This window comes from Pogonomyrmex barbatus, unplaced genomic scaffold, assembly GCF_055798465.1.
Source record: "Pogonomyrmex barbatus isolate J1 unplaced genomic scaffold, ASM5579846v1 scaffold1, whole genome shotgun sequence".
Classification (NCBI taxonomy): Eukaryota; Metazoa; Arthropoda; class Insecta; order Hymenoptera; family Formicidae; genus Pogonomyrmex; species Pogonomyrmex barbatus.
Window position 1 is genome coordinate 29,051,781 of NW_028297098.1, and position 21,871 is coordinate 29,073,651.

At 28.0% G+C, this 21,871-nt stretch overlaps 3 protein-coding genes across 5 annotated transcripts in view; 1 reads left to right on the forward strand and 2 right to left on the reverse strand.

Moving 5' to 3' along the window:
* Nucleotides 1-68: 68 nt before the first annotated feature.
* Dpp10 (Dipeptidyl peptidase 10) lies at nucleotides 69-15,782 on the reverse strand. Of its 3 annotated transcripts, none has more exons than XM_011632646.3 (16): nucleotides 15,514-15,781; nucleotides 13,136-13,294; nucleotides 12,265-12,411; nucleotides 12,050-12,177; nucleotides 11,762-11,973; nucleotides 10,935-11,098; nucleotides 10,713-10,816; nucleotides 9,482-9,602; nucleotides 8,960-9,195; nucleotides 8,570-8,877; nucleotides 7,030-7,199; nucleotides 6,497-6,639; nucleotides 4,839-5,033; nucleotides 3,578-3,738; nucleotides 1,081-1,292; nucleotides 69-524 (listed from the first exon to the last, which is right to left on the reverse strand). In XM_011632646.3, the coding sequence occupies exons 1-16, from the start codon at nucleotides 15,544-15,546 to the stop codon at nucleotides 375-377; spliced, it is 2,643 nt and encodes an 880-aa protein (XP_011630948.2). In that variant the 5' UTR covers nucleotides 15,547-15,781; the 3' UTR covers nucleotides 69-374. The 3 variants fall into 3 exon arrangements, 2 of the variants coding, with proteins under 2 accessions (XP_011630948.2, XP_088934094.1); XM_089077968.1 differs by having other exon boundaries at nucleotides 13,136-13,297; XR_003096553.2 differs by lacking the exons at nucleotides 69-524; nucleotides 1,081-1,292 and adding an exon at nucleotides 4,551-4,739 and having other exon boundaries at nucleotides 3,598-3,738; nucleotides 13,136-13,297; nucleotides 15,514-15,782.
* Nucleotides 14,606-20,675, forward strand: LOC148938333 (cytochrome b5). The gene is made up of 6 exons (XM_089078096.1): nucleotides 14,606-14,793; nucleotides 16,311-16,387; nucleotides 17,362-17,491; nucleotides 18,631-18,759; nucleotides 18,928-19,010; nucleotides 19,222-20,675. The coding sequence occupies exons 3-6, from the start codon at nucleotides 17,369-17,371 to the stop codon at nucleotides 19,259-19,261; spliced, it is 375 nt and encodes a 124-aa protein (XP_088934222.1). The 5' UTR covers nucleotides 14,606-14,793; nucleotides 16,311-16,387; nucleotides 17,362-17,368; the 3' UTR covers nucleotides 19,262-20,675.
* Nucleotides 19,880-21,871, reverse strand: part of trp (transient receptor potential) — a 16,052-nt gene continuing 14,060 nt past the window's right edge. Inside the window, exon 19 of the mRNA XM_089077964.1 lies at nucleotides 19,880-21,342. Within this exon, the coding sequence (XP_088934090.1) occupies nucleotides 20,756-21,342 (587 nt within the window). The 3' untranslated portion in view covers nucleotides 19,880-20,755. The remainder of the gene's footprint in view (nucleotides 21,343-21,871) is intronic.

A 21,871-nucleotide genomic window follows, 5' to 3' on the forward strand; every position in this document is an offset into this window, starting at 1 on the left:
ACTATTTCGATGGTTAATTGTATCGATTTTATTTAGTGTTAGATATCTTTAAATAAATATCATCTGCATATTTCATAAATAATTTATTTAATTAAATGATCGATACGTCCTTTTTTAATGGGTCAAACGCATTGTAAACCGTATAGAGAAAATTATACATATTCTTCATTGTATTTTATAATTTCGAGTATTGGAGTACAAAATGTTGGGTCATGCACGTAGCCTTTGTAAACATTCTATTAAACAGAACACAATTTGGAGATGTTTAGATATTCACAATTTTCTTTGTTTTTTTTTCTTTCCATTTTCATGCAATTTTGAACAACTCGTAGATATCTTTATGCAATATTTTACATAATTGCTATCTCTTAATATTAATACATGCCACCAGAGCCACCGCTACCAAGTCCGGCCTTCGTGTCGACAGGTACTTGCTTTTGAAAGCAATCTTCTAAGAACTGTTCCATGGAGTGGTACAAATGTCCCTTAACGCCAGCTAAAGTATGGCTTACATCTGGATAGACCTGTGAATAAAAGTATATATTTCCAAGTTATAATTTATAAATTTTTACAAACAAGACTCAAATTTGCAAAAATATAGGTTAACAAGCAGAGGAAATAAAAATTTTTTTGAAAAATTAAATTTATTTATATATAGAGAATATGAAATTGACGAAATATTTTTATTTCAAACAAAATCTTCTTTAGTCATCAAACAACATCAAAATATAAAAATATAAATATAAAAAAGACATAAATATAATTTAAAATAAAAATAAATCGCGATAGCCAAGTCTGCAAATAGATTTTGAGCAGAGCTATGTTATCAATTTTATTATTCCTTATTCTTGATATACATTCATCAAATACGAAATACTTCTGCAAATTAATTATTATACTTAATAAAGTAATAATCAAGAATAAAGAAGGATATTTCATTTATTAATAAATAGCGCTTAAAATGAAAAATAAATCAAATATTATTTCTGACTTGCACATCAATAAATTGCTTGTAGAGTCCCTTACTACACCTAAAGAGAATAAATTTATAATTTATATATTTAAAAAAAATCAAAATACCTGTTGTCGAAATAGTATGCCTTCTTTAGCGAGATGCCGGGCAAGTGCCATGGATTGTTGGAATTGGACATTATCATCTGCAGTCCCGTGTACCAAGTAAAACATTTTATCACGCAGATATCTAACTTTGTTGTAAACGTTGGATTCGGCATAACCTTTGTAATTGGATGTCACGTTCGGTAATCCCATATATCTCTCGGCATATGCAGAATCTATGTAATAATCATTTATATTAATAATCATTGAGATTAAATAGAATAAATAGGCGAGAAAGAGAGAGAGAAAGAGAAAGAACATGCAGAAATCACAGAATGATTAGGCTCTCTTTCTTTCCTTCTCTCTCTTGGATTGGAAATAAGGATTTGGGATTCAAGGATTTAGGGTTAAAGATTTAAGATTTCAGAGTTTGAGAGTTAATTATCCCGGAAATTTTGCGCATTTTGGAATAAAGCTTATTTTGACCCTTAAATGATCCCTAGAAGTGAACTTAATGCCATAACATTACAACATATCTGAACGTAAAATTTTATTTTTTATTTCTGAAGTTAAAAACTCAGGTTTCCATTTTAAAAAATCGATTTGAAATGGCCTTACAAATTGGATCCAAAATCAAGGTCAAGGTGATCATTATTCTTCTATAAAGCCTTACAACTTTTATACAAAGCTATATAACTTTTATATTCACCATTTTTTTCTGTCTCCTTCACTTTTCGAGTTATTTGTCTGGGCGATTAAAATGAAATATCTTATATATATAACACCAATAGAGTATATAGTTTATTAAAAAATTCTATTTATATGAAACAAATAACTAAATAAATTTTAATTTAAAAACTTGTAAAATCAAAAATATATAAAAATTTAGACAACAATGAAAACTTTTAAAAATAATTATTCACTTATTAAACCTCGTATCACTCACTTGTAGGGAATTCATCATTCTCATTCAATTGGGAATTCTTTATAGAATGAATTCAATTATAAAACTGCGAATTTCCTGTCGATCTGCACTATTTTATATCAATACTTATACAAACAATAAACACAAATAAAATTATGCATCAGTAAATCTATTTCTTGCTTAGTGTTGCTATAATTAGAACGCGAAATGTAAATGTTGATCAAGAAAATGCAATCAATGATTAAAGCGCGATGATTATATCAAACCTTAAGAAAAAGAGAAAAAATAAACAAATTTGATATAAAAAAACTTATAGAGAATATTAGTATTTCTGACTCATTCCGAAAAGTATTACAGCGCCTTTCAGAGGAGGAAAATATGTCAGCCATAGAAAGATGGGAAAGATGTAAGGAGGCACTATTAGCAACAAATAACGAAATAATAGACCTTTATAACAGCCAAAAAGAAGCGATTGATTTGACAAGGAGTGTGCCGCAACAACAACAACAAAGAATGAAACCTACAAGCAAATGTTACATAGAAGAATTCGGGCTACCAACGTGGAGAGGTACAGAGAGTCTAGAAGAGAGGAAAAGAGAGTGCACAAGAGGAGGAAGAGAGAGTATGAAAATGGGATGATGGAGAATCTGGAGACATTGCGTGGCAGAATCGAAGCGAGAATTTTTTATAAAGAACTCAATTTACAAAGGAAGAGATTCAAGCTAAGAAGCTTGCCTTCTGCAAGTATGAGCAGGATAACATTTTCACCAATCAGAATGTGATTCTAGAAAAGTGGAAGCAGCATTATGAAATTACTTAATGTGAATATCGACGACGACAATGTACAGGAAGTAAATAGGAGAACATACAGGACTCATCGAGAAAATCCGATAAGAAAATTAAGGAACAGTAAGGTACCCGGCACTGATCAAATACCGGAGTTTTTTCAAATATAGGGGCAAGTTTTCAGTTACAACAAATCTATCGAGAGGTATAGGTGACGAAAGAGATGCCAGAGGACTGGCATTTAAGAGTTACCCAATTTAAAAAAAGGCAATCTATTTAACTGCAACAATTACAGGGGGATTACACTATTAAATGTAGTGTATAAAATATTTTCATATATTTTTATTTTCATATATGAAAAATTTCTCCCATTTATAGAAAAGATTAAAAGAATATCAAAATGGATTCCGACCAGGGTTCACGATGGACTAGATATTTATCCTATGGCAAATCCTAGAAAAAGGAATGGAATTCAACGTTGATACTGTCCACCTCTTTATAGACTTTAAGTCCACGAATCCACAAGGCTTAAACTATACGAAGCAATGAAGAGTCTCTTTATCTCAAAAAAGCTCGTATACCTGATAACATCAACGACGAGTGGAGTATATTCTTTTCTGTTGTTTAACAGAATTTAATTTTAATTTTATTTTTTGTCAACATCATAAGTCGCAGATACTTTATCATTATATTAACATTTAAAACTTTTAGAAACTTCGATAAACTTATCAGAATTTTTTTGTAAAGAGTTTTCAATATAAATTCAATTATATTATCAAAAAGATAATTTTATAGTGTGATTCACAGTACCGTAAAGCTCCCAAGAGACGATAGGTGCGACGCTTATTCCGCACTGGAATACCTTTTGCTCTGGATGAGCCAAAACGAGAGCAGCAACGAAACCACCATAACTCCATCCCCATACGGCGACTCTTCGTTTATCCACAAAATGCAATGAGTCTCTTAAGTATCTAGACAATTATAATTTTTATTAAAAACAAGTTTTCAATTTTTATTAAAAACATGTTCTCTTTACAGGTTCTATAGAAATTTTATATATTGTTGCGCCCTCTTCCTATTCAACGATTTTGTTCAAAGAATAATAATAAGTGAAGAAGGATGTCTGGTGACAAGTATATTATTGAGTAAGAAAAACGATCATCGTCAAAAAAAGAAAAGTTTATGATCGCGTTTTTTTTTTTTAGTTTTCGAACATAAATAAAACATTTAATTTCTTTTACTAAAGATGATGTTTTTCTTTTCTCAATGCGAATGTATGAGTGCAATCGCCATTCTTGGTCGTGAGCACAACAATATTTATGTTTTATACACGGAAAAAAAATTAGTTGCAGCAGCAAGAAGCTATGTGTGATTATATTTCATACTGTTGTAACATTTAGAAACTTAAAACTTTAGCCAAATAGCCAAATTCAATTATAAAATATAAATGTTAAATATATTCAACTATAAATGTTACAAATAAGAACACAAACATTTAGCTATAATAAATTCTTGAGTGGCTATTATAGCATGCATTGCAACAATTTGCAATGTTATTCACTATAATTGTATAGGCAACTAATATCTCTTATTTTAAATTTTTATTAATCATTCTTTGAAAAGAATAATATACAAGATTTACAAGAATAATTATATTCAAATGTGATCAACACATTGTGTCAGAGATGTTATAGAAATATATCCAAGACGTTTTTTAATTGCGAATTAGCTGCAAATAAGAAATGTTATCTATTAAATTTACTATATACTTTTATTGCGTTACCTGTTAGCTAGAATAGCAAAATTTTGTAATCAATATGATCACAGTAGACTAGTACACTTTGCAAAGGAAACGATGTAGTAATAACAATAGCAATTTCTTTTGCTGCAGCAGCAAATACAGTTTCAGCAAACCATGATTAACTGCCGCGATGAAAAATTTTTTTCCGTGTAGATAATATAATCGTAAAAACTGAAAAATTATTTATTACAAGGAATATATTTGCTTTTTAAATATATTTTAGAAAGGTATTTTAGAAAACGAATAACGATATGTTAATATTTTACTTACTCTGTAACTTCGAGTTGATCGGCCACTTCAACAGAACCTAGCCTATAATAAACTTCATGAAGCAATTTGTAACCTTGTCCTCCACTTCCTCTGCCATCTATTTGTGCAACAATAATATTTTTCTGACTAGCTAAATATGTATTCCAATCTATTTTAAACATCTCAGTGACTAGTTGTGATCCAGGAGCACCATATCTGTAAAAAGAAATACTGTTGCATTTAAACAAATATTTGTTCACATATAAAATTTTATGAAAAGTTTTATGTTTTCTTAATGAAAGATTAAACATTACTATATTTATTATTAAATATATTTATATAATCACTTATAAAAAAATTACTCAATTCGATAAATTTTCCTGTCCAAAAAATTATATCGCTTGATGCGAGGAAGACGAGAAGACAACGATTTTTTGATGGTCAATAAAGCTACGCTAGCAGAACAAGGATTGTCACATTAAAATAGACGCTAATCAACCCGGGAAATTCAAAATTTTTTATGTTTTTAAAGACCATTAGTGTCGGTCCACAATAGGTGATTTAAGCTTTAAGAAGTAAGAAATTGACCAATTATAATCGAATATGAAAAGAATACTCGACTATGATTAGTCAATTTCTTACGGCTTAAAGATTAAATACTTATTGTGGACCGACACTTATGTTCCGAAGAGACATATTGGTCCACAATAGGTGATTTAAGCTTTAAGACGTAAGAAATTGACCAATTATAATCGAATGTGAAAAGAATAATCGACTATGATTGGTCAATTTCTTACTTCTTAAAGCTTAAATTACCTATTGTGGACCGACACTAACATATATTAAGTTCGAGTCTAAAGATGATTGTTTTTATGGAATGAATGGCAGTGGATAAGAATAGGGTATGTAGAAGCAATATATATGTTCTAGATGGTAAACAACGTTACATTTCATGTATCAAATAGAACTAAGCAAATAGTTTTGAGACGTGAAGTTAATAAAATTATCATTAGGCGTCAGGAGGGAAATTTCTGATATTATGAATATCGAGGTAGACAGAGATATCGATCGTGCAATAATATCACACATACGAATTAAGAAAAAATCCGCTGACCGAGATGAGAATGAGCGTATGAAACTTATTTAAAAGAGATTATATTAACGCGATAAGTCCAATAAAACCGAATGTAAAAAAATAGAATAGAATTTAAGTTTACAAATGACAAACTGTTTTTGTTTTTTTTTGTGCGCCATGTAGGTTTTTGTTCAATGAAAAAGCTAAATTCTTGCAATATCTTGAATGAATTATTTGCAACGAATATTATCAGAGAAAGTACGTCAGAATACGCGTCATTGATCGTTCTAATAAAGAAGAAAAATGGCGAATTGCCAGTTCAAAATATCGAAGATTAATTCGTTTGACCTGACTACTTTTTGACTAATTATTTTATTAGACAGAAAATGCTGTTCTCATTAATAATGCTATTTATTAATAAATAAAATTATGTATTTTCTGACTAATAATTCTATGTAAACATGATTTTTTTCTTAATTGTGTTACTACTTAAGAAATCCAAAACAATAGAAATTAGCCAGTTTTTTTATTTCTAATTAGTTTTTACCTAAACCTTTTTCTATTTTGGGAATGAAAGATTAAAATATATTATTATTATACTTACACCTGGACGACCAACGGATAACGGGTAATCTCATCTTCTCTCAATCCGGGTGGTAGATGCAATCTCACTTGAGCGTTGTAGCCGCCACTTATTTGCACAGGAAATGTTTTTATTTGCGGAAGAGCGATGCTTGTTATTTTTTCCTATAATAAATATTTATAAAGATATAGAGAGTGTCCCATTTTAAAAAAACTTATTAAAATATTTTTTTAGAAAAGCATTTCAGAGAAAAACATTTTAGACAAAAGTTGTAGGGTTCAGAGGGGGACATCTGTGACAAAAACAAGGTCATCATTGTATATCCCTTTCTGAATTTTACACCTTTTGTTTAAAATGTTTTTCTCTAAAATGCTTTTTTAAAGAGATATTTCAATAGGTTTTTTAAAATGAGACACCCCATATATCATGTCGTATATTAAAGCAAAAAAATTGATTGATTGTTTTATTTTGAAAAATATTGATTGATGAGAAAAAAAAACGGTATTTGATAATGATTTTGTAATCTAAAATGTGTAATTTAATTAGAAACATACACGCAACAATGTGTTGTTCTGCAATATTGCGATGAGTCGCGGCATAGACATTTCCATCTTATAAAGAGACACAGTAGGTATACCAGGTCCAAGGCACTCAAGAACGAAATACTCAAAGCCGTCGGATGGGAAGATAACATTGTGATACTGACAAGGAGGGTCACCGCTTTCTAGAAATATAAAACATAAGGGAATCAAGTAATAGAATTGTGCGTGCTTATTGGACATATGGCAAAAGTAACTATTTACATTATATACAACATTATATTATACAATTATCATATGCGTGTGCATATACGTATACATGTACACGCATATATCCATTGTATATATCCATTATATAGACTAGTAAGATAAAGTAATTAATGTACGTCATTTTTTTTTAGTACTGCATTTAAATTATATGTATATCTATATACTAATCATATGTAATCATATGTTTTTTTGTATATTAATCAAATTATTTTATATATAAAATTTATATGTTAAAATACAATAATTAAAAAATAAAGGTTTAATTATATTTCTTAAATTTTATATCAAAATATGTGTCAAAATAAGAGATCTAAAATATTTCGTTCTGATTATCGTAATTCTTTAGAAAATTTATGCAATTTAAATAATTTATGCAATTTTAATTTTAATATACACGATGATTATTTATCGTTACCTTCATTATTTCAAAATATTCTCATTTTTTGTGAGACTAGAACATAAGGAGAGCAAATATTTTGAGGATAATTATTCAATTCAAAAGGAATATTTTGAAATTAGATAGAACACCTTCAAAGTTATTCTTGTTGAGATTTTAAAATTATTAATATTTTTTATATTATGTAACATATCTTTTTGTGTATTGCACAATATGGTAAACAAGATTAAAAGAGGAGGTTGGAAAAGTTACTTTCTAAAAGTAAGTCATTACTATTGTTTATTACCATAAGTTAAAAAAATAACTAATTATTGTTATTAGTTACTGATTCTGAAAAATAGCTTGTGATTGATATCGTTACTGAAAAAGGAGCAATTCATTACATTTTTCATTACTTTTTTTAATACTAAAACGAAATCATATTAAATAAAGATTTACTTTTCTAATATTCTTTATTCAATTACTAATAAAAATAATACAACTTTTTATTTTAAATTTGCAAAATCACAAAAAATTTAAAAGACAGATTTTTAAACACTTAAAAAATGCAATTTTATCATTGATTCTAAATAGTCGATTTTATTTTTAAAATAAAAAATAAGACTTAAGGAGATTATTATGAATATATTTTTCTTATTTAGAAAAGTAATTTCTTTTCTTTTAAGTTATAAAATTGTAGACACAACCTTTCGATGTAACATATTTAATATTTATATTCTTATATTAAATTGCAATGTAACTACAATTGACACATTTTGATTTAAAATAAATGTTTTAATTAATATCTTTATTTAATGCATAATATTTTTTTCCATTAAAAAATATTATAACTTTTAAATCTTTAAATCTTTAAAAAAACAAAATAAGAAAGATAATATTGGAACTTACTTAATACATTCCTATTTCTTAACTTGTCCTTTTTGGAAATGTCCTTCGCTTGGCGATGTTCCTTATTGTTGATATTATCAATTTGAATTTCATAGTGTTCATGCCATTCATTTCGATTGGTAAGACCATTCTCCCAATTTGAAGAACTAGTTCTATGTTCACTTTCACCATTATTTATTATGTCAGATGAAGTGGTGCATGTGAGACATATAGCAGGGCGTAAAGGCGATCCCATACGAGGAAGAGTAGAGCTTACACGATAAAGATGTCTCTGACCCGGTCTCATAAATGGAATGCCGATGAAATATCTGATTAAAACGTAAATTATTGTAAGATGTTAAAATGTGAATTTTATTATTATTATAATTTTATTTAAGTTTACTTGCTCACATAGTATTATTCACTTGGTCCCATACTAAAATCCTAACGACTTCAAATTTCCCATGCGTCAAAGGCACTATTTGTTTCCGAAGCACGTTAGCCCAGATTATGTGCTTGTAATATCCTGCCGGTCCATCTTTTACGGGACTTATTGCGATGTAAGTACTACCATTGGCTGAGAAAATAGGAGCTTCCGGGGGAGTATCTACCCATCCACGACCATCACCCAATATTCTTTGTATTTCCTAAAATAAATTATTTTAAAATATATAATTTGAACATATTTATTTTTTCATATATACAGGCTAATCTATTCTTAAAAATAAATAATTAAAGCCATATTAAATTTAGAATTTAAAAAAGAGGTCTGTTTAGAAGTTTATTATATTTATAAAATAGAAACAAGTAAAATATAGTTTTAAAGTGAAGAGGGGAATTATTAAAAAGAATATTTCATAGTACAAAGAATGTTATAATGTTATAATAAAAATGTTATAATTTCATATTTGAAATGAGAGAGCGCTCACAAACCTGACAATGCCACATTGGGCTTTTACAGATGGTAATTATTGAGAAATTTTGAGCGCGCGTTAACCATGTTATACAGACTTCTGTTAGAGATACCCAGGAAGCGGTCGAGAAGTAATGATCCCTAATAAAAAAGATAGAAACGCATTTGAAAGTTATGTCAAATAACTAATAATTGAATTATTAAAAAAAATTTCTTTTTAGAAAAAGATAAAAAAGGCACCATGTTTCTTATAAAAAAAAATTATATCTTATCAAATACATTAATATAAAAATTATAAAAAATTGTTACCAATAATATAGTTTCTACAAAATGATATTAAATACATTTCTATGTAAGAGTAATTATGTCAAAAAACGGCGCTAATTAGCAAAAATATTACATACAGTTATCTATAAAAAAAGACTGAAGAAATTAATATTAACAGGATCATTTTACGTAAATCTCATCCTCCCTTTTGTACAACACATTCTCAACAAGAAACATCGCAGTTAATGATGCAATTTCATAAAATTTTTTGGCGACGCACCACGCGCACTACACCATGCGCACGTGCACACTACACGCATGCGCACACCACATACGCGCATGCGCGCACATACGCGCAGCATACACGCGCATGCGCACATCACGCGCGCGCGCACATCACATGCATGCGCACACACACGCGCATGTGCACACATCGCGCACCACACACGCGCATGCGCACAAATACGCGCATGCGCACACATACGCGCAGCATACACACGCATGCGCACATCACGCGCGCGCGCACACACCACATGCATGCGCACACATCGCGCACCACACACGCGCATGCGCACATCATACGCGCGCGCGCACCACACCACACATCATATACACTCTTTAAGTTAACTTAACGAATCTTCCTTCAAGTAGATTGTAACTATAAGAATTTATAAGAATATACTAAAGTAATTATCTGTAAAATGTGATTGATAACAATTTCAGATTATTATCAATTGCTCTTTATTTCTTAAAGTTAAAACTAATAGATTATCTATTCTGTATGGGTTAGTGCTTAAGCACTAAAATTAAAAGGTTAAAGTTAAGAAAAGTACAATCTTTATGATAAGAAAAGTAGTTTGTAAGATAAAAATAATGAAGTATAAACTTGCAAAATTATTATCATTAATTAAGGAAATTAATAAAAGAATAAATATTTATTGATAAAAGAATAAATATTTATCTGAATTAGATTAATAAACTCACACATTTTCAATGATTGGAGGTGGTTTCACTATTTTCGTACGAATACTTTTTGGCTCAACTAAATCAGCAACATACAACCGTACAGAAGGATTTGGTGTTCCTGGCTAACAAATAAAACAAAACTTTTAAAACAGTTCCTTCTTTTTTTGTCAATGAAACAGAACCAAAATAAAAATATTTTTAATAAAATATTCTTGATTTCTTAAACATATTACGTATTACCTTAGGGTATCGTAGAGATCGTATATCAGGATACAAAGCTTTGTTCCCCTCTCCAAACCATGAAATGTGCATTTCTTCTACGAGAGAATCATTGAACGAGGCATAAAGTATCATATGACCATCTGGCGACATCCAGATTGCTTCTCCACTATGCAATATTTCCTCTATAAATAATAATAATATAATGAACTTTTTATTTCATTATTAAAGATAACATGTCAGATAAACTGTTCTACTTCTAAATCATTTAAGATTGTCAATTATGATCTTTTTATGTATTATCAAAAAAATATAAAAAGTCAAATATATATTTTGCAAATTAATACCCTAAACTTTCAGCTGTCATATTTTACTAAAGAAAATAAATTTTAGTTGTATAAACGATAATTATTTAAATTTTAATAAGTGACAACTGATGGCCCAGTAGTAAGTCCCTCATAAATCTCTTATTCTTTTGTCCTAACATTACATATACATTATATATATGTAATACAAAACTGTATAGCTTTTGTTTTACAGGAAAATTTAGTCTCTTAATAAATATACTCTTTTTTATTGTTAATATTTATAATAGAAATTAAACAATGAATATTGTGTGTACCAATTCTTTTTTTAAAATTTCTTGTAATATTATAGTTTATAAAAATAAAAATAAAAAAAAGTGATCTTACTAATAGATGATAGTGTATAATACACATAATATCACATTCTTTCTTCTTAAACATGCTTAATAATTAACTGTCCTTAAAATCTTAATTAATAATATCTTTTATTTCTTTCTTTTGAATTATATGTAAGCTAGATAAATTGGTAACTAAATATCTTACCTTCATACAGCCAATCTGGAACACCATTGGATAATATACCAGGTACCGCAGTGTTTGTTACACGGTATCCAGTATTGCTCATAGGACTTGTCCTGTAATAGATGTCATAATCCTGTACCATGACAAGTCCATGTCCACGTGGAGTCCATTGGGCTAATAAAAGATAGGGATGAACATCTTTCTCAGGATAAGGCGTCAACACTATACATTCTCTACAAAAATTAGTGAAAATTTCTACATTAATTTGTTAGTGATCATATATTATCAATGTAGATAAATTATACTGACCGTGTAGTGAGATCATAAATGACATATTGCGCTAAGTACGAGTAACGAAACAATTTTTTCACATTTTGAGCAAGGAGCAGAAATTTATGATCTGGCGATAACGAGAATTTTGCTGGATTTAATCGTCTCTATATAAAAGTATTTAATATTTAATATTTATATCTTACAAACAAATAAGAAATAATATAATTTATTAAATTTTTAGACAAACTTACAAATGTTTCATTCGGCATTAAACTACGTGACTCAATCTTAGAAACGTCTAATAAAGAGATTCCACCCCACAGATCTCGATAACATATATGGTGATTACTCGCCCAGGATCCATTGAATAATAAAGGAGATAATTCCCCAGACAGCACCTAAAAACAAGAATATATTTCTTGAGTCAATTTTATTTTACTATTTTTAAAAAAGGCACATTATTCGATACTTCATATATTCGAAACTCAAAGTTAATTATTTTCTTTTTTTGGGATGCTAATTGGTGATTGATGATTGATCCTTCATTTATTTTTTCGTGAATGGGTCATTCGTGAAAGTAGCATATTTTGACATTTTATATTTTATATATATCTATCTTATATATTGCACATAATCATTGAGATGATTCACAGGTTGTGTACAAATATTTCACGTTTTTTTTTTTAATATTTTAGATGATAAGTAAAAAGAGAGAGTGTGCGTCACGGGCGAAGGAGGGAGGATAATAAAAGGAATTTTAATCGATATCAAGAATATTGATTAACGAATTATTATAGAATCACTACGTTGAAAGTCTGTTAATCTAATGGCACATAGTTGGTGATATGATTATTTGAATTTATTTCATACAAAAAAGATTTAACAACCAAGATCCAATCTGCTTGCCGAGAAATCGGCTATGTTACTTGCTGTCGTTTGTTAACATGTACTCGACTGGTATCAATGTATTGTTTAATTTAAAAAAACTTATATAAAAAAAAACACACAATTTTTCAAGGAAATAATTATTCTATATTTTGGATTTGAAATATAACTATTTTGTCACACTTTTTTTTTCTCAGATCATCTTAATTATAAGCATTAATATTATCAATCACTTACTTCAGAGAGACGCAATCGTGTTCCTCGTACTCTGGGGCCGTCATCAGGAGGCGTGAGCAAAGCAACGGATGTGACAATAAGGGCTAGGACCGCAACGATTACGAGCAACGCTATTAAAATTCCACGCCAATTCCTTTGATTTGGATTAGTTGAAACTAGCTCCTATCACAAAGGTCTTTACTAACGCTAATGTCAACAGTGATGTTAGGCCGGGCGGTTTTTCGCGCATGTGCACTAGAAAGTGGGAGAAATCCAGGGACATATGATGTACCATACACGTATAGTTTTGGCGGAATGCTGTAATGTCAAAAAATATATATAGTCTTTTATCATTGTTAATTCTTATTAGAGACCAACATTTAAAAAAAAAGTAAATAATAGAAATGACAAGCTCAATGTGAATTAACATTAGTAAAGCGTTATTATCGAAACTTATTATCATTATATCATGATATAAATGTATATCATGCTTTATATTATAAATAAAAAGAAATAAATGTATTTATCATTAAATTGACATTTTCTTTTGCTCATATTTAATCTTTTTCAACTTTCTCAGATAATTGTATGAATATCAAAATAAAGTCTCTACAGAACCCTTAAAAGTATAATTTTAGTACAGCAATGATGCTATACTCAAATGCGCATGCGCGAAAAACCGCCTGGCCTAACATTACTAAATGTCAAACAATGAGAATTATATTGTGTTATCATTATTTTTCATTGTAACTTTATGTAAAATATTGTGTCAAAATATTGTGTAGTTAAAAATAAACGTAAGTTTCCATTCCATGATAAGAAATAATTTATTAAAATATTAAATAAAATACAATATAAATAAAATATATAAATATACAAAATATAATACTTATCTCTTTTTTAACATTTATATTTAAAATTTTGTAATTTAATTTTACAATTAAAATATCTTGTATTGTACTTTACAAAATTTAAATAATATCATTATTACTTCTTTTTGCGTTGAGAGATATCACCAAAATAATAAAAAGTCTAAAAAGATACATAAAATTACGTAAAATTAATGTTTTAAAGATGTTTTAAAAATAAATAAAAGAAAATAAAGATAAAAAATAGATGATTGAAAATGAAGAATAAATGAATAATTGATATCTGTTTTAAATGTTAAAATTGTAATTATAATGAAAGATTTTTAATATATTTTTATAATATTTTTATTTATATTACACAAGAAATAAATTAATTTTGTGAATTATGTTATCTTTTTGATTGACAACACAATGTGTTGTAAAAATTTCATGAATAGAAATTATGTTATAATCGAAATTGTTTTTGGTTGAATTTGTTGTATTTGGTTGAATTTGTTTACAAATATGTTTATTGCATTATTTTGATTTTTGGTTTTGGTTTTCTTTTTGGTTTTATTTAAAAAATGATTGATAGTGTCTGAAAATTGAAAATTATTGATATTGTGATACTAGCCTATATTGACAAAGCAATTACAGCTTTGTATTTCATAGTGAGAATAGCTAGTCAGCTGCTGTAACTAAAATCAATAGTGAGGCGATATATACTGCGCTGAATGCATCAGTGTGTTAGGAAAATGCGTATCGATGTATGTCGCGCTCTTAAAACTGTGAACTTTAATACAGAGTTAATCTTTTGCAAATATTACACGTGTATGCTTAACTTATTAAAATTATTATACAGTAATTCGCATATTAAATTATTAGATGACAATTTCTTACTTTATTATTGTTGCAATATTATTTATATTTATTGGTAATAATCAATATTGTATTATTTTATATTCCTTTAATCAAAATATTTTACCGGATCAAATTCAAGCAAATATTCATCAATCAAATAAGCTATATTATGTATATTATTGTTAATGAAGTGTCTTAATTAAATAAAAATTTTCTTGACAAATATTATTTTGATAAAATTATATTATATATATTATATTATTTTAATAATATAATATTTTCAATGCATAAATTAAAATATTTTGTAATTAATGTATGTATGTATTATAATTATATTATATTATATAATTTTTTTATAATTGAGACAGATTATAAGATCAAATTATCTAAACATAATTTCTAAATACAAATAATTATTTTATATCAATTCTAGGATATATAGAAGAAGAATTAATCGTATTTATATCTATGAATTATTATATATAAAATTTCTAGCAAAATTTTTAAATATTTAGTTCACTGTTTACAGGGAAATTAAATTTCTTATTTATTTTGTCGTTAAATATTGAATCTCTTATATATTCAGAAATCAAAAAACAAATAAACATGTTTTACATAAAGTTAATAAAATTTTATGAAAATTTCACACATGATTTATGATAGAAACTTATAAATAATGAAATTGATTACCTCGTCGTCGTAAATATTGTCGTGATCTGCCATCGGTGGTGCAAATCGAACGTTACACGACTTTTTTTTAACCCGAGCGGAGGTAAAACAACGCGATCGTTTACGCTTATCCCATTCGATGATCGTAGTAATTTTTGTAATGTTAATTTGTCCGCTTGTTCACGATTTTAAACTTACAGTGAGATTTAAATCTACAGTGAGATTACTTCGTTATAAACTGCTATGAACGTCGTTATACTCACATGTACGAATTTTCAATACTGAGTGACAGATCATCCCTTCTGAGAGATGCTGCAGATACAGAGTTTGCGCATTCGACAGTGGATGCTGCGCTATACACGGACAAGTAGAAAGGAAGGGAGTGAGAAAGGAAGGGAGAAAACGAGAGAGAGAGAGAGAGAGAGAGAGAGAGAGAGAGAGAGAGAGAGAGAGAGAGAGAGAGAGAGAGAGAGAGAGAGAGAGAGAGAGAACGAACTAATATATTCTTGCACGTTTAATTAAGTTTATAAAAAGTGATTGATACATACATACAATATAAAATAAGGAAAGATGACATTTACATTAGTCAACAAATCGTTAGTCTATTATCATATTAATTTGCTCTTATATATAAATATTTGCTTATTTTGATTAACATGCCAATTACTGAATTCATTATCAATTCATTTCTCATAAATATATGCAACAATGAAAGTGTTTCATCACGCTATATCGACGCTATTTACGTTATATACAGAGTAGTCCATTTTTATCTTGTCAGAGATGTTGATTTCATGAAAAATATTGGTCTGATATAGATAAGATATACATTTTCACATAATCAACGAAATCTTTAAATAATATAATTGATTCGATCTCGGATAATCAATTGAAGGTATCTCGAACATTGTCTTTATATATTTAAATAGAATTCTATATTTTTATATATATATTAATAGGTGCAATTTTTCTTTTATTACCATAAAATCATCAAATTGTGTTAACTTAAAAATTATTTCATATTTTATTCTGACAAAAAATAATATTTAATTAAATATTTTGTGCAATGCACAAATATCCTTTTTGAAAAGTAACTATGCGTCCTTTTTATCTATTGATTGATTTGTTTCATTATTCCGTGCGTAAAAATATTGAGATACGAAACTCGAAAAATAAATATTTTATTTAAATAGCATAATTGCTATTATAGAGTTACCGACTGTAATCTATTTTCGATTCAAGCAGTTACCATCATGGATCGAAAATAGATTACAGTCGGTAATTCTTCCTATGGTAAAAGGTTGGAGCATCAAGATTCACCGTATATTTCGGTATAAGTATGAACCAGATGGTAAACCAGCGGAGGGAATGGATGTGTTTTAAACACATTTGTCCAAATAAATAAAATTATAAACATAATAAAATTATAAACATTGTGTTTTAAACACAAACATTATCAGTTTACCATCATTCAAGTTCCTTAATCTTTTATTTTAAATTTATTATTCTATTATTCTACTATTCTATTATTTTTAATATTTAATTTTAAAAAATAGTTTCAAAAATAGTTTTAAAAACAAAATTTCTAATATAACTTTTTAAATAAAAAACAAGATTTTATCCTTTCCTCCGAAAAATTATTTTCAATAGAATGTTGACACATCTAGTCCATTAATATCTTTGCATCAATCGCACGATAAAGAAATGAACCGAAACGCACGCAGCAATTCACAATTATCTACAGATTCATGCCTTTTTAAATCGCGATATGCTATCATTTGTACCAATCATTTGTTCCGATCTTTCTAATATCGGCACATGTTATATTGCCGCACAAACGAATTCTCTTCCTTTTTTTGTGAGTCTCAGTTGAAGAATGTCTGATTCGCTGATTCGCTATTCGCTCGCGGATATCGCGAAGTGCAACGGGAAGAATGGCACAAGAATTTGGATTGTGATTTATAATAATGTTTATGATGTGACAGATTATATGCAACAGGTATGTGTGTGTGTGTGTATATATATATATATATATATATATATTACAAGCTATAACATTTTTTTTCTTAAATGCAATTGTATATTTATTTAACATTAGTTTTCTAGCCTTATTCTTATATAGGAATATCTTTCTATTCTTATAAAGAAATATCACAGGAAAATAATTTAAAACGAAGATAAAGAAAATATTTTATAAGCTAATTAATGTTTTATGTAAAAATATGTCAAAATAAGATATGATCTTTTATAAATTAATAACTTTTACAAATTTGAATGCTTTTCTAAATAGAATTATTAAAAAAATAAAATTATATAGAAAGAGCTATACATTCCTAAACGAAAATATTTTCCTAAAACTTTTTTAAAAATTATGAAAAAGTATATAAAATTAAAACATTTTTTAATGGCATTTTTATTAAAATAAAGGCTTGTGAAAATTTTTAATTATATAACGAATGAAATAGCAAACAAAATTCTTTATATTAAATGAAATTTCAGATTTTTTGTATGTTATTAAAAATATTATTTTTAATATTTCAATATTATTAGAAACGAAAAAAAAGGTTTGATTAAAGATTTGATTTTATAAAAAAAAATCAAATTTTTGACAAAGTTTAAGAATGTTCATGTACATTCTATAAAAAAATCTAATTTTTAGAAAAAAATTATACATTTCTATAAAATGATTTTCAGAGATAATTGCATTTAAAAAATGTTGATAATTTTGACATTTTAAAAATCACACAGTAAATAAGTGTGTGTGTGTGTGTGTGTGTGTGTGTGTGTGTGTGTGTGTGTGTGTGTGTGTGTGTGTGCGCGCGCGCGCGCGCGCGCGCGCGCGTGAGAGAAGAAAAATATTATCACAATTTTAAAATCGTTTATACTTTTTATTTATTACTATTTCATATTTTATTTATTCCTATTTCCTAATTTTATACTTTATTTATTCCTATTTCCTAATTTCTCTACTATATTATATGATTATATAATTACAATTATATATTATTATTCTATATTTTGTTATTTATTTAAATAGAATGTTAGTATATAATTTCATTACATATAAGAATATTTAATAAATTTTACTTTGATAAAGAGGATATGTATCAACCATATAAGTATCAACGTTAATTATAGCATCCCGGTGGTCCAGAATTAATCGAGGAATATGCAGGAAAAGACGCAACAAGTGGATTCGATAATTTCGGACATTCCTCAGATGCGAAAAGGATACTTAAAAAATATTTGATCGGTGAACTTGAAGATGTAAGCGTAAATTAATTAAAACAATGATTCTTTTTTATTAAAATAATTATTACTAATTTCTTAAAAAAAAAAAAAAAACGGCAAATTAGATTCTTATAAGATGTACATAACAATTAACGCTATCTTTTTAAAGTATTTAAGTACTATGACGGATATGATATATTGCAGGAAGACAAAAATAACAACAGAAAGAAGAAGCATGCTATTTCTAACGGAATGAAAGCTAAAAAAGTTGATGAGCGCAAACGAAGGTGCGTTTTTTTTTATTTTCAGTTACATGTTTATAGTCTAAAAAATTCTTTATTAATTTTTTAAATTTATAAAAATTTCTTAACATTTAGAAAGAGAATTAGATTAATAATAAATTTTTTAATAATACAAAATTAATATAGCTTAAATATAATCGGTTCTTTTTCTATGTTGATTGCAATTCTTATTTGCAATTTTTATTTTGTGTTTCAGAACTTTTCTGGCGAAAATTTGTGGCAAATGTGTATATTGAATGTATGTGTGTATATGTATATATATATATATATATATATATATGCATATATATCATATAAATACATATACGAATGCACGAATATCAACTGTATATATTACAAATTTTAGATATACATATATATATATATATATACAGTGCGTTGTCGAGTTTGTCAAGTCGGTAAGCTGGAACTTGACAAAATCGGCAGCCAATTGTGCGACGTTCAAGCGGCGCGCTCAGTACTGTAACACTGGGTTTTTATATTTTGTTTATAATGTATATTTTGTTTATATCGCAAACATGTCGCATCGTGTCGGCACGTTCGCATGTTTCGTAGTATGTACATACATACGTACACCGCCGCCGACTCCGCTGTCTTCACAAACCTCTTCCATGCGCTTATCGGGCGTTGGAGGGAGAAAACTTGATAAAATCGGCAACGCACTGTAATTTTATTTATTACGTCATATGCTACATTTGCTATCTATATAAGGCATCGTTCGTGATGATGTGCACGGTGAAGATAGAACCGATAATGTCATCAAAATTAAAAACCATCTGTTTATCGCTTGTACGTGACATTAAAGATATCTAAGAAAGAACAAGGAAAACCAGCAGGTAAATTACAACTATGAATCATGCGTTATTTGTTTGTATTTATGAACTTACAATATAGTAACACAGTATAGTAAATCATTTACTTAATGGAGTTTCTAATGTTATATAATATTTGATTTCACAACTAATTTTGCAAATTGTGATTAATTGTACTTTTTTTAAGTTAAATTAACTTACATAAATTTAACAAAGTTAAATTAAATTCTACTAGGTGCAAACATTTTAATATATTAATAAAATGTATACCATAAAATTAACTGAAAGTGATGTAATTACGAATGATGATAATTGATGAAAGATGGTAGTGTATTTAATTGATTTAAGCAAAGTGATAGGTATAAAATTGTTGACATATTTTAGTAAGCATCAATATTGAATATTACTTGTCATGTAAAATAATTCGAAATTATATTCATGTTATATAAACAAAAAAAAGATCGTCTCGTTCAAGGTGTACCTGGTGATACCTGCCAAAACGATCAGGACCTGAATATCTCGAAAAATATAAGTTTTACAGAAAAGTGTTTCGAGTAAAAATTGTAGGGTTTAAAATTTACTGATCTATTTACTGGTCTTTTATTAGTTTGATCTTGGGTAAACGTGCCGCTCCTGACGTTGTTGGGACACATTGTATATTATGAATTATACCACCGCTTGACGAGATTGTAAAATATTTTTCCTCCTGAACCGTTCATTTCTAAGGAATTTCCCGGATAAAGATTTTATATAATATAATTAGACTTGAATTATTACGTATAATTAATAGCTTGTTATTACTAAACCTCTAAAATAAATATAAAATCTATAAAAGGAGACATTTAAATTTAATAAGATATTCAAATTTAAACGAATTGAAATGAACAACATATGTTAATTTCACAGAATGATATTTTATTAAATCCAGCCTCCCATTACTCGACCAGTCGCTTTTGATTTTCCTTGCAATTTTGTAGTTTGATTTGGTGATATTTCTGATTTGCTTTCTTTTACGTCAGATTCAGCGAATTTTTTTACATTAATTTCTTTATTGATTTCTGGGGTCTTCTCTTCAATGTAATCACTGTTATTCTTTTTAATATTTTCTGATTGTTGACATTCCTTTTCATTCTTTACTTTTTCTTCTTGTCTTTGCTCTTCTAATGTCTTGTCTTCGCTTGTTTCTTTCTCTTTTTGTTGTTCTTGCGCATTTTCCTTCATTTCGATTTTCTTTTCCTGATCAAATATTGCTGAAGATGTCGACTGTTTGTTGACTTCTTCTCCTAGAGGATCCTCGGGTATAGGTGATGTTGATCTGACTTCGGAAGCTTTAATATCGAGTACTTTTTCTAGCGCTTTATCCATGCTGTTGCTGCTCGTAGATTTCAATAGATCTTTCTTAAATGTTTCAATAGCGGGTCGTGGAATGTCTGAAGTTTTCGCTATCATAACTTTGCTGCTTCTTCGAGGTGCCGCCTCAGTTGTTGTCGAAGAATTATTTATACCTATATATATATATATATATATATATATATATATTTGAGAAAAATGGCGTTAAAAAAGCACAAAACGGCAACTTTGAGAGTTTTGTCTCTTTGACGGCGTTTTTTCTCAAAATTGTAACGTGATAGCCAACTTTTGCCAATTTCGTATTCAGTGGGCAAAAATACGTCAGAAACGATTATTCGTGCTGCAAAGTGATGTTCCACAGATTGAAGTGGTCGGACCACCATAAAATATTTAACTTCTGATCATTTTGACTGTTATAATCACCTATTGTGATCTTTATTATTCTAAACATTTGAATTTAAATAAATATGTTAAACACAGTTGTTAATTTAAATATGCTATTCCGCCAAATTTCCGAAAAAGAAATTTTAATTTAAATTTGATAATATAATTTGTAAATCTCTTAAAGAAGTTATCGTTACAAGATGCTACAAGATAGAGCTACTAGAATTTATTTCGATTATATCTCAGCAAATAAAATTTAAATTGAAGAGGAATCAAAGGAGAATCGACAATGGCAATAAA